Source organism: Gossypium hirsutum, chromosome D06, assembly GCF_007990345.1.
Source record: "Gossypium hirsutum isolate 1008001.06 chromosome D06, Gossypium_hirsutum_v2.1, whole genome shotgun sequence".
Taxonomy (NCBI): Eukaryota; Viridiplantae; Streptophyta; class Magnoliopsida; order Malvales; family Malvaceae; genus Gossypium; species Gossypium hirsutum.
In genome coordinates, this window is record NC_053442.1 from 58,190,657 (window position 1) to 58,207,448 (window position 16,792).

General features: G+C 30.6%; 2 protein-coding genes across 2 annotated transcripts; one reads left to right on the forward strand and one right to left on the reverse strand.

Moving 5' to 3' along the window:
- The first annotated feature begins 5,752 nt into the window (after window positions 1-5,752).
- Window positions 5,753-6,577, forward strand: LOC107901821 (uncharacterized). Its single transcript, XM_016827977.2, has one exon. It carries the CDS (start codon window positions 5,867-5,869, stop codon window positions 6,449-6,451), a length of 585 nt encoding a protein of 194 aa, XP_016683466.1. The 5' UTR covers window positions 5,753-5,866; the 3' UTR covers window positions 6,452-6,577.
- Window positions 6,578-7,301: 724 nt separating this feature from the next.
- On the reverse strand, window positions 7,302-8,992 carry LOC107901822 (TPD1 protein homolog 1). Its single transcript, XM_016827978.2, has 3 exons — window positions 8,619-8,992; window positions 7,907-8,020; window positions 7,302-7,817 (listed from the first exon to the last, which is right to left on the reverse strand). Exons 1-3 carry the CDS (start codon window positions 8,701-8,703, stop codon window positions 7,483-7,485), a joined length of 534 nt encoding a protein of 177 aa, XP_016683467.1. The 5' UTR covers window positions 8,704-8,992; the 3' UTR covers window positions 7,302-7,482.
- Between the last annotated feature and the right edge of the window lie 7,800 nt (window positions 8,993-16,792).

The following is a 16,792-nucleotide window of genomic DNA, read 5'->3' on the forward strand; positions in this document are numbered from 1 at the left end:
TAAGTGTGCAAAACGGAGATCAATTTGGTTAAAGGAGAAAGAGCACTAATTGTGCAACTTTATTATGGCCTCGATAAATTATTTAGCACAAATTGTACTGATCTGATGAATGATAAATGTGACATATATGTATATGTTAGTATAAGTACGTAATAGTTAATTAATATATGCTATCAAAGTTAGTTGGTTATGTCAATTTTGATACAAATTATTTGATGCAAATGAAAGTATGTGTGTGTGAAAAGCTTATATTCAGCCAAAGGGGTAAGTATATGTGAAGTCATAATTATGTTTTATATGCATTTATATATGAATGAGTACATTCGGTAAAGAGTGGGTATATGATTTGAAGATGAAAAATAACTATGTTATTATTTAAAGGTATATTCGGCCAAGTTGAAATTGGTTCATAGTTACATATTTGATATTTAAGTTTTGCAAGCTCGAATGTGTATATATATGAATATGATTGCATTATTCGATTTTGTTATTGAATTATTAACGTCATTGAATTGTTTAATTGCTTATGACTTACTAAGTTGTGATAGCTTATTGTGTATGTGTGTTTCCTTTGGTTTTATAGATTTTGAAAGTTAGTTACGGGCTCAGGGATCGTCAGCGTAGTCAATCACACTATCGTCCGTCCATCGGTACCTATAAAAGTTAAATTTAAAATCTATGGCATGTATAGGCTATACTCCCCTTTTTGAATATATTTTGAATGAAGTGTATATATAATAGGCCATGCGAAAATGACTTGTTTATTTTGACATGAATGGTTTCATGCTTTGATTAAATATTATGGTTGATGATTTGGCTATGTTTCGTAAATGGTTGAAACTAATATAAGTGATGTTATGCTTTGGAAGATTTTGAATTTTGATAATTATACAAATGCTTATGGCATATTTGGCCCAATGTTTATAATTGCTTGTATTTATAAGGGTTGATATAGGTACATATGTTAAAATATAATGATTACATGTAAAATAGGTAAAATTTTAAATGTGAGTTTTATATACACATTTGTGTCATTGTTGTTTGTAATTGATTTGTTAGTCGAGTAGGCGAAATGAGGTATGACCAAAAGTGGTGTTTGAAATATTCTGCATAATTTTTAATTATGAGTTATGTGTTTACGAATATGTTCGATGCATGATATGAAATGACTCGTAATAATTTGATATTACCTTTTTGATTTAAGACTTGGTTGGTTTAGTAGGTTGAACATGTGTACATCTATGATTATTCAAATTTGAATTTGGTTCGGTAATACCTCGTAACCCTATTCCGGTGACTGTTACGGGTTAGGGGTGTTACAATTACACATGAGCCTTATACATGCCATTTATAACCGTAACCAAAACGTTCAAAAACTACCAAAATGATCGATGGATAGTGTGATAGGCTTTGACAAGATTCCAACCGATTGAGCTTTCTGATGATCTATAAAATAGAGGAAAACAACTACGTAAGCATTTAATGCTTAGTAAGTTCGTATAAGAGAAACTTAAACTTACCGTTCCTTAATATTTAATCATCCAACCATGCTCATTAAATCATATAGTACTTGACTTTCCTAAACACCACAAGTCACATCATTAATAAATAACTTAACAATTCATCATCTATGAAACATAGGATACAACATGAAATTAGTTACATTTACTTTCATTACTTCACATATGTGATTAATGCCTTTATTCATTCATTTTCATAGCTCATTTTACCATTTCATAAAATCATCGATATCCATAATTTCATATCTAAACCTTTCCATTACTTTACTTACCCGTTGACCCGTATAGAATAACATCGGATACTCGGGAATACCTTTCCATTTAACCATAACATTTTCAATAATGCTCACACAGCTGTGAAATGGGCCTGCTAACACAAGCTGTGGGTCGGGATGTTAGCTACACGATGCTGCTCACACAAGGTGTGGGGAATCCACAACAAATGCAGTACCTCAGCCATTGGTAGGACATCCAGGACTAGCACCCAAACATATAATCTCTAATGACATGTCATTTGTATCCTAAGCATTCTTTAAGTTCAAACGGTACTTTTGTCGTCAACTATTCAATTATCGAATTATTACCAAATCAATTGTAAATAATATAACATTAACAAATAATCAACCAAAATAACATTTAATAAATATTAAATTCATATGAACTTACCTCGACCACAACGGTTGTATCAACAAAAGTTGATAATTAATTTGAGACTTTCGTTTTTCCTTGATTCAAGTCCAGTTAATTCTTTTCTTTATCTAAATAATAATTTAACTCAATTAAATATTTCAATTGACTACAATTATCCAATTCAAACCTATAATCCATATTAATGTGAAATTACAAAATTACCCAAAAATTGGTATGGCTTATTCGTGAACACCTTAGCCCTGAATTGGTCTGGATTATGAAGTAGAAAGATAAATAGTTCTTGCCGACTCATTATTATGGTGGAAGACCGGAAGATCCTGCTAGGGTATCAACTAGTTGATTGAACAAAGAAACCGAATATTCATTTAATTAGGATTACCGAAGCGAACTAATCATCCATGCTCATGTCTGACTAAGTTTCCATAGCAAATCTTCCTAGTTTTTCTATTTATATTATATTATTTTTAGTTATTAAAAACTCTATTTTTTTATGTTTAGTCATAATATAATTTATTGAAAGTACTAATTAGTTCTATTTTTGCTTAGGTTAGGATTAATTTAGTGCTTGCTTCCCTTGGGTACGGTCCTCGGAGTACTCACCTACTTTGTTGTAACTATATTACAACCTGTCCTGTATACTTGCAGATTCCACCTTTTAAACATATTTTGTGCAGGATTTTTACTTTAGATGTTGGTACGTTCGGAGGTGGTCAAAATTCCATTTTCATTCTCGATAGTTATCGCCATTCAATTTATTTTTAGTAAGAATGCTAATAAGTGGAGTAGGAGACATATTTGAACTTAAAACAATAAAGATTCACTAATTACTATCTTTGTATTAAACAAATATGTTCATTTCAGTAACATATTAAGAATGCAGTATAATACATGCGTCTTGTATTGAAACCTTAAAAACATTTTTCTGTTGCTACGATCATTCTCACACCCATCAATAATGTTGCCTTGAGGTTCCATGGTTAACTAACAAGAACATGGATTACATCCAATCAGTTCGTGAATCTTTATTCTTAAGACTCCACATGAACCAACGACCATTTAACATTTTGCCATCATCTTTAGCTTAAATATCGTTTATTGGGAAACTATTTAATAAGAGATGATCTTGAGTGTGTAACCATTGACTCAACACCCATCATGAACATCTTTTCATTTGTAAGTCATCTTGAGAATGTCTCACTGAAAATCATGCATAACTAATTGTCCTTAAAAAGAGATCACATCTAGTGAACTCACATGACAAAATTTACCTTGGGGTTCAGCCAGGGTAAGAACCGACTCGAAACTTGATCATGCTATCACTTAGAGACCATCAATGGAGGCCGTAGGTCTTGTTTGGGGACTTTCTCCCACTCAATATTTTAAAAAAAAATATGCAAGGTTTTTTATCCTAGATTTCAAGAATGATGATACAACAGTCCTAGTGGCATTCTTACCTAATTTACATGTCATGCTTTCAGTATATGCATGACATGTTATGAAAATTTTATAATATTCACATTCATTCAGAAGAAGAATCAATCAACCATAAAAACAAACAATTTTGATTTTCCACAATTTTTCGTTTAAGGGAAAAACCAAAGAAGTGAATGTGAACATTTCAGGGACCTTCTCTTACACAATATTTTAAAAAAAATATGCAAGGTTTTTTATCCTAAATTTCAAGAATGATGATACAATAGTCCTAGTAGCATTCTTACCTAATCTATATGACATGCTTTCAGTATATGCATGACATGCTATGATAGTTTTATAATATTCACATTCATTTAGAAGAAGAATCAATCAACCATAAAAACAAACAATTTTGATTCTCCACAATTTTTCGTTTAAGGAAAAAACCGAAGAAGTGAATGTGAATAGTGCACCAGGCAAGGTCATAGGAAAGGGAGGTGAGTCTTATTTAATTGCTTAAAAACCAAGTATTTCCTTGCTAGACCCAATCCTAGACATATACCTTCTCATTACCACACTTCTTATCTTTAATCGATCAATTGTGGATCATCTCATACAAATATATCACAATTATAACATAACATAATATAAATATTATAAACAAATATATAAAGAGATGGGTAATTAAAATAAAACTGTCAACCAAGGTTTCCATGGTTCTATTTCTAGTAAATATAAGAGAAACAAAATTACATAATTTTCCACCACAAGGTATTCTTTGGGCCTTCAACCGCCATTGCTCCATCTTCTCCTCATCATGAACTCTTTTTGAAAAAAATTACATTTAAGTCCTATGTCTGTTTTCGGCTAACAAGAATTTTATAAATTTTAAAAATAAACAGTCCTACGTGGGGATGATAGTCCATGGTTTATTTCCTAAGAACCAAAACCTTGACAAAAAATAACAATTATATAATATTACATTCATTTCCATATATAACTCAAAGCATGCATAAGATATAAAGAATGCCACTTTCTATGTAATCGAATCATTGAAGAAGAAGAGAATTCTATTTTGATTACTTTTTTAATACTTTTAGATAGAACAAAACTTGACTTTGATACCAATTGTTGGAAAACCGTATTTGGAAAACCCAGCGAAAAATTATTTTTTTACTATTATTGTTAAGAAAATTTTAAAAATACCAAAAAAATATTTTAATTATAGCTCAAGGACAAATTAGCTATTAACCCTTTAAATTAAGGTGCAATGTTACTTTTTTAATGAGTGACAAAAATAACTATAAGAAAGTTTAGGGATAGTTGGTGTAATTTACCTTACATAAAAATATTAATAATGAGTTATACTAAATTTTTATTTTATATTTTTACTGAAATATTATAATATCAACCAATTTGAATATAATTAAAATGCATATTTTTTTACTTTACAATATCACGTATAAAATAAACATTTTATTTTTAAAAACACTTTTTATGAGAAACACTAAACATAAATCTTTGCTTTTTAAAGAGGTGAATTGTTTTTTCTTGGAAATATTTGGTACACTATCAATGGAGTTTTTTTAAAATGACACATGTGATAATTTTTTAAGGTTGCTTGTGAAATGAAAAAAATAATGCTATCAGTGTACAAAATACTAACCTTTATTTTTTTATACAAAGTCTATCTTTACCTATAACCTCTCATCATATTTAAATTAAAAGAAAAACGTGTTTAAACTCACATTCTTTTAATTATTGCTATAATAACAGTAGTGATTGTGCTAAGATTAAATTAACACAAATTTGGTAAAAGTATCATGGAGGCCCATGTACGAGGAGTTAGATTAGATTTTGCCCTCTCTACTTAAAAAATGAGTAAATTAGTCCTTATACGTTAGATTAAAGAGTAAACTGGTCATTTTATTAAAAGTTTAATCTAGTTTTATTGTTAAAAATTAGTCTCTGTATGTCAGCATGAGGTCTACATGACACACAATGTTTCACTATTTAATTTTTTGATTAACCACCCTAATTTTTAACAGTAAAAATGAATGAAATTTTAAACCGAAAAATCAATTTGTAGTATTTTTTTATTTTTAAGCAATCACAAATCTAATAAATATGCTTTAATCACAAATTCTTGTTTGCTTCTAAAAGGATAAGGTGTGGACACCTCATAGTAACCACACACTTGGCAATGCGGAACCTAGATGCCATCCAAATAGCCTCAGCAATAAGGTCCCAAGCTCTGCAATTAAGTGCCCGGGGGAAAAAGAATGAAGACCTCTACGCTCACACTCCAAATCTACGCCTCCGGCTCCAAGCCATACCAACCTCACCCCAAAGTCTCCACTATTTTTCACCCCCTTCAACCACCCATCACATCTATCACATTCAACGCTTTCAATCCTCGTCTCAAGTTAAAACCCGGGACGCCTCCTAAAATCACTGCGATAGACAAGCCAGTACTAATTCCACAAACAGAATGTCAAGTAACCCCCGAAAGGGAGCTTACTCAAGTTTCTTCAAGTGGGTTTTCACGGTTTGTGGTAGTAGGAGCTGTTTCTATGGGTTTGGCATTGCTCCTAATGGAAGCGGATGTCCAGAAGGCTTTGGCGTTGGGTCCTGAAGGGCCATTAATGGAGGAGTTTTGGGAGAATGTGAGGAGATACGCACTTTATGCGCTTACGGTCAGTACTGGGGCTATATACACTATCTTCCAGCCTATACTGGAGTTGTTGAAGAACCCCATCTCTGCAATTCTTATATTGGTGATTATGGGTGGCAGTCTCTATATCGTTTCCCAAATACTCTCCGCCATGTTTGGAGTAACCGATTTTACTTACACTTATGGATATTAGTTTTTGACAGTTTTCGGCTTATTTGGTATTTGCTTCTCTATATTTACAAACCTTTTCCGGTTCCATTTTGTGCTTGTTCCACTAGCAGAACTTTATTTTATCTTATCGAGTTCGTCTTATCTTCCATTCCTGAATTGTTTTCTTTTTAGATCGAATTAGTTCCATCTGACTTGCAAATTGGATGTGTATGCCTTGTCCTGGTCCAAGCTAGGATAGCCCTGGGCCTATATGGTCGACCACTAAAGTGTACCTTTATAGCTCAATTCGTTTTGCTCTTTATATTGTGTGTAAAAAAAGCCCAGCTTTGATGGCATTACAATTTAGGAAAAAAAGTTAGTTTGGAGAATTTCTTTTTATAATTAGTGTTATCATCTGTTTTATGATATGAGATTAGTCTTATTTATGATATGAGATCACTCTTATTGGATTAGAACTGAAATTGGTATTTAGATAAAACTTATCCGATAATAATAGCTACAAAATTTGAACAACAACAAATGTGTTGGGGAAAGAATGTTCTTAATCCTTAGCAGTTAACAATACATGAAAGGTTTAATTATGATTTTAGTTTCTCTATTATCTTAAAATTTAGTATTTGATCCCTCTAACATCCTCCACTTTCATATCGTTGTTAGTCATTGTTAATTGTTGTCTTTAGGGTGATGATGTGATTTCTTTTGGAAAAATAAAATTTAAGCACGAATGTGGTTAACTGTATTTTCATAAGATCCTAATTATGAGATCGGACAACAATAAAAGATTTCACACCATCACTTTATTGCCTGTAACTAACAATGTTTTTAATTTAGCCTATTATTATAATAATATAAAAATAAAGAGATCAAAAGGATTAAATTCTAAATTTCAGGATTTTTTTATCAAAAAAAAAACAGATAAACATAAATAACTGGCACTAACATTAATATTTAATACTATATATGTGATAACTTATTGCGAAGTAGAAAACATTAATTAATTGTATATATGTGAAACCGAGTCATGCATGACTGAGAAGCATAATGTGGGCCGAGTTAGCAGGAGGCTGCAGATGACACGGAGAGAGGGTAGCTAAAAGTATTGGCATAGTCGAAGGAGAGGCATTCACCAGGTCCAAGAGGCTCCCCGTCATTCACAAGGCAATCGTCATAGTAGAGTCGCCTAAACACCGTGGGATTTATCAACCTCACCGAACTGAACCATCCACAACTGACGTGAATGTTGGAGATACTGCAACCCGACAAGCACACGTTCATGATTTGAACGGTGTAGGAGGGGATTCCATTGGGAAGCGGCGCCGTGGAACCTTGGAATATCACGATGTCGTCCTTTGTGCATGCCGTGCCTATTCGATTACCATCGCCGTCCTCTATATGTGCATGCATATATATCAGGTTTCAAAAGTCAAAGCTAACATGATGGTGTTAATTAATTTAAGACAGGGAGGGTATACTATACCAGTGGACTGCAGCAGCTTCCGAGCAACGGCAGATGTATTGTTCTTCTTGGAAAAGACTAGATTTTTAATGCTTCCTTGACTCGCTGTTTCTTCACCTTGGATTGACTCCTCCACTGGTTTCATTTATTTTGATTATACCCATTATTTATTTCCAAAAGTAATCTAAATATTAGTGATATATACAGTTATAGCATCAATATTATGCAAATTAAAGCAAACTAGAGGTATAATTTAAAGAGTAATATTTGATGCATTCAGGTGAATAAAAAAATATTTTTAATTTCATTTTTAGTTTAAATTACTATTCATGCATGGTGAAGGTAGTTGCAAGAGAACAATTGACAACACTTTTTATATACAAAAAGAATCTTAAAACACATTTTAAAAACAATTTTCAAAACTACAAGATGTTTTTGAAAATTTTAAAAATTGATGGTGTTGGTGTGATATATTTTAAGTAAAAGAAATTATATTTTGATTTTTATTTGGTATATGTAATATTTTTCTAGGAGCTATAAATTTATTTATAATTTTCTTTTCTGTTTTTTACAAAAGAAATCAAAATAAAGAAAAAAAAAAGAAAAGAAAAAGAGATGGTGACAATTAACAGCTTAAAATTCATTTATATACAAAATCAAAGTGAAGCCATGAGCAAAAAAAGAAAGTGAAGTATGAAAATTATAACGAGAGAGAGAGAGAGATGCACGTTACCGAAGAAAAGTATCAATAGCAAAGCCATAAAGGTTAGGGCATTGCCAAGTCTTTTCTGTTGCAGGCTTCCCAGAGCAGGTGCCATTGTTATCCAACCTACCTCTTAATTAATTGATAAAACAAATATTCCAACTTTCACTTTTATATAAGTATAGGTAGTTTTGGATTGGATTGATAGGCAAAAAACTTGTTGCAGTAACTAATTAAGAAAAAAAAAAAGAGTTATAGATGAACAAGGCGGAAGGTGCTGCCAGCCTGAGGTAGAAAATGAAGCAGGCTTAATAATAGTTAGACTCTGTTATAGTGTTTTTCATTCTGCTTGGCGGACCGACCCAGAATGCAGCAAAGGAAAGCAAAGGAGGAGGAGGAGCTGAGGACTGAGGTAGCTCTGGAAAGGAATTTATAAGAGCAGCAAGCCTAGAGCCTAGGGTGTTCCCCGTTACCAGATTGCCCTCCCCTTCTTAGCCTGCTACCACGTGTGCCAACTTCATTTTCACTTTTTACTAGTATACTTCCACTGTTGAGTTAGTTATTAATTTTTATTAGAATTTAATCTTTAATACTTTTATTTTTATAAATTTAGTTGTTCTATTTTTGAAATTTAAAAAGTTAGATTTATTTGTTAATATTGTTAAAATTTTTCTGTTAAATTACTAGTATAACAATTTGAAATAAAAAATTTATTCACTTGAAATTCATGTAACAAAAAAAAAAACATTGTAATAGAATTAAATTTAATAAAAAATTTTAATGGTGTTAACAATTTTTAAAAATTCACATCAATATTTTGATCATAAGAAAGTATTTAGATTAACTAAAATTATTATAAAAATTGAGATACTAAATAATGTCAAAATTAAAATATAAAGATTATATATTAAATTTGAGTGAAATATAGAGTTTAAAATTAAATTTTGAACATTTTTATATAATCTCAAAAAACTAAAGAGATTACAATTGAAATTCAACAATTATCTTCTCATGTAAAAAAAAAAAACAATCGGCATGAGTCAAATTGTCATGCAAAGAAGGTCTTAGGGCATTATAAAAGTAGAGTGACTAAATTGACGTCAATATTTTGACTGAAATAGTTAACAATATTAACTGTTTAGATTAATTAATGACATTATAAACATAAAGAGACCAAAATATATCAAAAACTAAAAAATATATATTAAATCTCAAGTTTCAACATAATACAAGGTCCAAAACTAAAATTTGACTATTATCTTATAATTAAAAAAATCCTATTAAGAGTTAAATTATATTGTGGTCCTTTTACTCAAAAAGTAGGCACATTAGTTCCTGCATATTAGATCAAAGAGTAAATTAGTCTTTTTGCTCAAAATTTCATCTATTTCTATCATTAAAAATTGGTCATTATACGTTAGTATAAAGTATACATAACATGCCGAATGTCATTGTCTTGTTATTCTATTACTCACACCAATTTTTAATAGTACAAATAGATGAAATTTTTAACAAAAAATACCAATTTACTTCTTAATCTAACATACTAATTTATTCATTTTTTAAGTACATGGGACAAAATACTACCCGACTCCTAGTACAAGAGTCTTTATATTACTTTTACCCAACTTTTAATGTCTTAACAACTTTTTAATGTTTATATGTAATTGGTGTTGGAGATATTGAGTGGAGACGATAGATCTGGAGACTACATGAAATTAAACAATAGACTTTGAGGCGATTATGACACTTTCCAAAGAGAACTATTTGCCCCCACATAAAGTTGCTAGAGAGTTAAAATAAAGGTCTTCCCAAGATACATCGAAGCTTTTGAATTTCCTTTGATTAGCAAAATCGAGGAATTCCCTAACTCTTACTCTAATTTTTGAAATTGGATTGATTGTAATGTACATTATGAGCATCATAGTCTCTCTATTTATATGCACTCAATGGATACTAAGAAGAAGCATGTCCCATGAAAATGTATCCATTAGATGATAAATGATCACTTTTTAATTTGAATAGTGCTCATAAATAATTAAGTTGTAATCTACAATTTCCAACAATTGGAGACTCACTCTCCTAGAGTACCATATCCAAGTAAGGTGAATGTATTGGAAGGCTATAGGTGGTTGAGCCCAAGTTAGGGAAAAACCTTAAGTTTGGATCTCTATAGTCTGTTAAGAATTTTCGTTTTGCATGGCTACGGGTTGTGGGTTTTGTTTCGATTCATATGATTGCACTTTATTGTTTTTGTCTGTTTTCTTTGTGTCCTTGTTGCAAAAAAAATAAAAATTTGTTATCAGTCTCTATACTTTGTATAAATTGTAAATTTAGTCTTTTTATTTTAATTTGATCAATTTTAATTTATGTACTTTCGTATTGGTCATGTAATGACTTGAGTTTCAATGACATCAAAAAATTTCGATTTTAAGACTGAATTTATTAAATCAAGTTAGCTAAAAATTTGGATTGAATATTTATGTGTCAAATAAGGGATTATAGGGTTGAATATTTAAGTGAAATTAAATTAGATCAATTAGTAATTATAGTATAGAGACTAAATTGTATAGTGACCGAAACGAGTGAATTTGACTTTTTAAGTTAACAAGTGCCTTAAATAGCAATTAATCTAAGAGTATGTTAGCAATTAAGCCATTTTAAGTCATAATTATTGCTTAAGCATTATTATGCCAACATTTTCCATTAACTAGAATCATAATATAATAAACTAATAGATTCGTTAATAACTTAAGCTAATTATCATGTTAATTACCCATATATATACATGAAATTAATGGGAGAGAGAAAATGGTAAAAGTCTCACTTTCTTCTTCTTTATTGATTCACCATAGAGAAGAAAGGAAAAAAATATTTTCTCATCTTCCTTTGTTGTCGTACATTGTTAAAGGGAGTTGTAAGTTTTCTTCATAAAATTTGGTTGGATTTTTAGATAAAAATGGTAGATGGTGAAGACCCTTATGTTAGATTTATGAATTAATAAAGTTTTAGTTTAATTTTTCATTCTTATAAAACATAGAGAAATTTGATGTTAAGAGATTAAGTTCATGCATGAATGAGGTTAGTTAAATTAGGTGTGAACATGATAGAAATGTGGTAGGTGATAGTGAATAGAGTTTGAATCAAGCTTAGATTATTGGATAAATTATGATTTATTAAGGACCTATTTGTAAAAGGTAAAAAGTTTAGGGTTTATTAATAAATAATAAAAGTAGGAAGTCCTTGTACTATATGTGTTTAGTTGAGTTTAGATTCAGTTGGGTAAATCTTTAGTTACAGGTGTTTCCTACATTAGGAATTTGAGGGACCAAATTGTAATAAATGCATTGATGTTTATATTATTGTAATCTATGTTAGAATTTTATAATTAACGATGTCTCCATAATGTATTATCGAATGTAGAGAAATACAACATCAGGACATCGAATAACTATTGCGATTTGTGCTTCTATAATTCTCTTTCAATAACTCGTTCGTAGTCTAGTAAGTCATTATGTTTGAATATGAAATAAATGCTGAGGTAATCGTATCTTTCCCGAAAAAATATGAGATAATGAATTTGATGTCATGATTGTTGAAATTAAACTATGAATGATTGAATTGTGATATAAATATACATGTATGTGTGTGTGTGTGTACGAGCACGCTGTGTACATATAAGCTTGATATAATTGTGTATATATAGTATTGAAATCTTGATATCATGTTGAATTATGTTATAATGGTGATAATGATGATCATACCTCGTTAAATGATGTTAGACGTAGTCCAGGTATAGTTTGCATACCATAGGGTCACCAATATAAGTGATTTATTAGGTCCAATTCCTAGAGGGTCGTGAGAAACCTCAATTCTTAGAAGGTCATAGACATATAATGGCATTCATATTAAGTAGTCCAAATTCCTAGAGGATCGTGGACTTACTTATTATATAGATCTGCGTATTTTTCCTAATGTCCATTGTCAGTTAATAGGGGACAAAATGAATAAGCATTGAAAATGATATTGAATGACATGTTAAATTATTGAGTACACCATGATATGAAATTAAGAAATATTGAAATAATTATTGAATGAGAAAGTTTGTAACACCCTTTACCCGACCTAATCGCAGGTCCGATTTACGAGATGCTACAACCATTGCTGGAGCAACTATAATTAGACATTCACCATACAATCATTCACACATAGTAATTAATGTAATTCACATTTATTCTATGCTAAACAAATGATTTTGGGTTCTACATGAGCTTACGAAAGCTCATTTGCCAACCCGAGCATGAATTAAGACCAAATTGTAAAGTTTTCAAAATATCTGGCCGACATCACAACTTTGCTGATTCCTCGTTGAGGCGTGGTCATCTTTGTATGTCACATCTTGATGACATGTGTTTGCTTATTAGGATGTCACTCTCTGATATGATGACGTTGCGACATCAAGATCCCATAGTTGCGACGTCACCCCTATTTTTGGCAAAATGCACATTTGGTACCTATTTCAAGCCTTTAACAAACACCTTAATGCTTACATGACATCTTCTCAATTTAAATCAATCACAATCCATTTCAAATATGCCCAACCAAGTACATGAACATTTGAAATCAACCTTTAACATGGTACATTTCACAAGAACATCAACTAAACGTATCCAAGTTATATACTCATTTTGTCATACCAAAGCACTTCTTTTAAATTCCAATTCATTTCTAATTAAGCCCTTTTTAAAATAGGAACATATATGTCCACGATTTGAGATAAACCATACATAACCTAACTTATACATCATGCTTAACATTCAATTATACAAACCCAAGTCATTCATCAACTTGACTTATTCAACTACTTCATTTATGTAGCTTTAGCATCTCAAGATCTTGCAAGAGCATAATCACTTATATACTAACATTAAAAAAGTCCAAACCATGCATCAATAGATCACATGCCAAGTTCAATACTTAAGTTCAAATATACTTAAATATACTACATAATTGTCCTCTCAAAAAAGACTATATGCACAATAAGTGCCCTTATATACATGTTGCAACATTAGGCTCAAAATGGACTTAATTCTACCATCTTTTGATAGCGTGAGCTTCGTGCTGGTCTAGGTCGACAAGTTTCGCAAGGCGATGATCTGCAAGGGAAGGAAACAACACGAGTAAGCATTTAGAATACTTAGTAAGTTTAAACGGAAAATACTATGCTTACCTTGTTTTTACATTAAGCATTAAATCTACCTTAATTCGACATAACTTTGGTTAGAACATGACACTTAAAAAATATCAACAATGTGAGCAAATCTTTATAACATGATCACCAAGTATTACATGTACCTTAACATACCAAATTCATGTTATTTTCATATAACTTAATAGAATGACATATTCAATCAACAAACATGATATAATTCAATCACCTCTGCCATCAACAATCACAAGAATATACTATTGCAATTCAACCCCTTTAATGACTTTTTAAATTAGATATCAAGTCCATTTCATTATATTTTCAAATTCTCAATTTCATTTATAACGTTTCGCTCGATAAATCCTAGTAAATAGACTCGGATACAAGGGTAAATTACACCACACCAGTTGCTCGTCCGAGCTAAACTTGTGTCACATAATATCTGAATCTGAAACGAAGGTTGGACTTCATTAACATCTGTAATAAATCTTGTACAAGTGCATATTTTAATACGCCTCACCCGACCTGATCGCAGGGTCCGAGTTACAGAATACTACAGTCAAAATCAAAGCACCTATAGTTGAAAAGTACTGAAAATAATCTTTTAAACCTGAAATAATTTCATAATCACATTCATAATACAACAATTAAAACTTTCCAAGACTCAATTGAGTTTACGAGACTTAAATGTTAATTCGTTAATGAAATGGGGCTAAATTGCAAAATTTTCAAAACTTAGAAACATGTATCAATACCCCTGAAAGGTATCGATGCTTAAATGAAGTTCGATGTTTGGAAAATTCAAAATTAAATCACAAGTACTGATACTTTTGATAAACATCGATATCAAATTGTGAATCTGTTTCTTTTGTAAAATCAATCACCAATCATATGTATCGATACCTTTGTAAAGTATCGATACCTTGGTGTAGGGTATCGATACCAAATTGGCATTCTATTTGTTAGAAAACTATTTAAAAATGCTAAGCATCGATACTTTGGTAAATGTATTGATACCTTAGTGTCAAAAACTACCATTTGGTCCCTTTTCATGACAAAACCAAATTTCGTTTAAATAGTGCCCTAAGCATAACAGAAAACCTTCACAAAACACTCCAATTGCATACCAAACATACTATAATACCAATTTCCAATCCATTATATCACAAGTTGACACCAATTCACTTTAATTTAACCTATATCAACTTAATTAACTCAAACATACCATTAACCATAGGATGTTATCATTTAATCTACTAAATCATACTTTAAACATACAATTTTCATGACCATTCATACCATCGTTTAAGGGAATTCAAATTTGGGTTAAATCGAATTAACCGGCTGAACCAATCTAGTTTGGTTAATCAATCTAATTTGGTTGGAGGTCGGTTAATAATTTTTTGGAATTTCGATTATCGGTTAATTTGGTTTGAAATCGGGTAAATCGATATGTAAGTTTAATTTGGTTAATTTGATTAATTCAGATAATTCGGTCAAATGAACATTATCAATTTATTTTTTTGATATTTTTATACCTTTTTTAACAAAAAATATAAATTTTGGTTAATTCGGTTAACCGACCGAATTAACCAAAATATTTTGGTTTGGTTAATTTTTTTGAAAAAAAATTGGTTCGATTAACGGTTAAAGGATTAAAAAGTTCGGTTTATTCGATTAATACTAGTCCAGTCCGGCTAACCGTTTGAACACCCCTAACATTTTTCCTACAAACATATCATCCCAATACTATTCATATGATCCCAAAAGTGATCAAAACATGTCGTACTTATATATATACACATTATAACAACCCATTTTAAGTGCTGTCAGAAATAATGGTTTTGGGACCACAATTCTGACGAGTAAATTATTATTTTAATGTTTATTTAAGGTCTACAAGATTATATTAAGGTCAAATTAAAATTTCGTTAAGAAATTTTGATGTTTAAATGGTTAATTAGGTAAAAAGGACTAAGGGCTAGTTTGGATGGGTGGTGTGTTTACCTCCGGTGAGGTTAAAAACTGTGATAGCCCGAAATAGGGCCTAATCGGAATAGTGGTTCTGTAACCACAAATCTGAAGTGAAATAGTTTTATCTTATAAATTTTTATTAGTTACTGATTGATTGAAATATTGTGTGAAAATATGGATAGAAAATTTTAATGATTTAGTGCCTAATTGAATTTTTAGGACTAAATCGAGAAAAATGCAAAGTGTGTCAATTAGTGATTAAATGACTTAATTGAATTATTGCATGAAATTGGAAGTGTTTATGTGGAATTAGACCATAAATTAGTGTTATGGACACAAAAGGGTAATTCTAGAAAAATATCTAAGTAATGGGTCAAGGGCATTTTTGTCCAATTGAGAAAAAGACAAAATAAAGAGAAAATAAGTGTCCATCTTCTTAAAAATCAGAAGCTTGCTGCCGAAAGTTTCATGTTACCATAGCTAGGGTTCTTGATTTTTCTAAACTCAATTGTAAGTGATTTCTTGCCCCGTTTTTAATTATTTTCGTATTTTTATGCTTATTGATGCTTGAATTTCATGTTTCTACTATTTAATTTAAATGAAATTAAAGTTTAAAAATTGACCCATTCATGATATAATTGTAAATTGATTAGTGATGTTAGATAATGAATGTTTGAAGTGTTAATTACAAGTTTTACTAGATGAATTTTGATGAAAATGTTGAAAAAGGGCTAAATTGTGAAAGATGGTAAAGTATGCATAAAATTGTAATTTTGTGAAATTGAGGGCTGTTATGAGCATGAAATATGATTTAGTGAAGTTTGAAATTTAAAAATTTAGTGAATTTTTTTACGAGCTTTGGGACAAAAGTGGAATTTTTGAAAAGTTATGAGGAAAAATGTAAATTTGCCAAAATGTTGTGTATGAATTGTATTTGAATGGAATATTGATAAAATGTATTAAATTGTGTTAATATAGATCAAGAAAGAAGAAATAGTGGAAGTGATCGGGGAAAAGAGAA

What these genes read in the sequence shown, in the direction of transcription:
- LOC107901822 (XM_016827978.2), bottom strand. Translation starts at nt 8,703, where the DNA reads ATGGCACCTGCTCTGGGAAGCCTGCAACAGAAAAGACTTGGCAATGCC. An exon ending in GCTATTGATACTTTTCTTCG is followed by an intron (nt 8,021 to 8,618) that starts GTAACGTGCATC and finishes AAATGAAACCAG; the next exon opens with TGGAGGAGTCAATCCAAGGT. An exon ending in GAAGCTGCTGCAGTCCACTG is followed by an intron (nt 7,818 to 7,906) that starts GTATAGTATACC and finishes ATGCACATATAG; the next exon opens with AGGACGGCGATGGTAATCGA.
- LOC107901821 (XM_016827977.2), top strand. Translation starts at nt 5,867, where the DNA reads ATGAAGACCTCTACGCTCACACTCCAAATCTACGCCTCCGGCTCCAAG.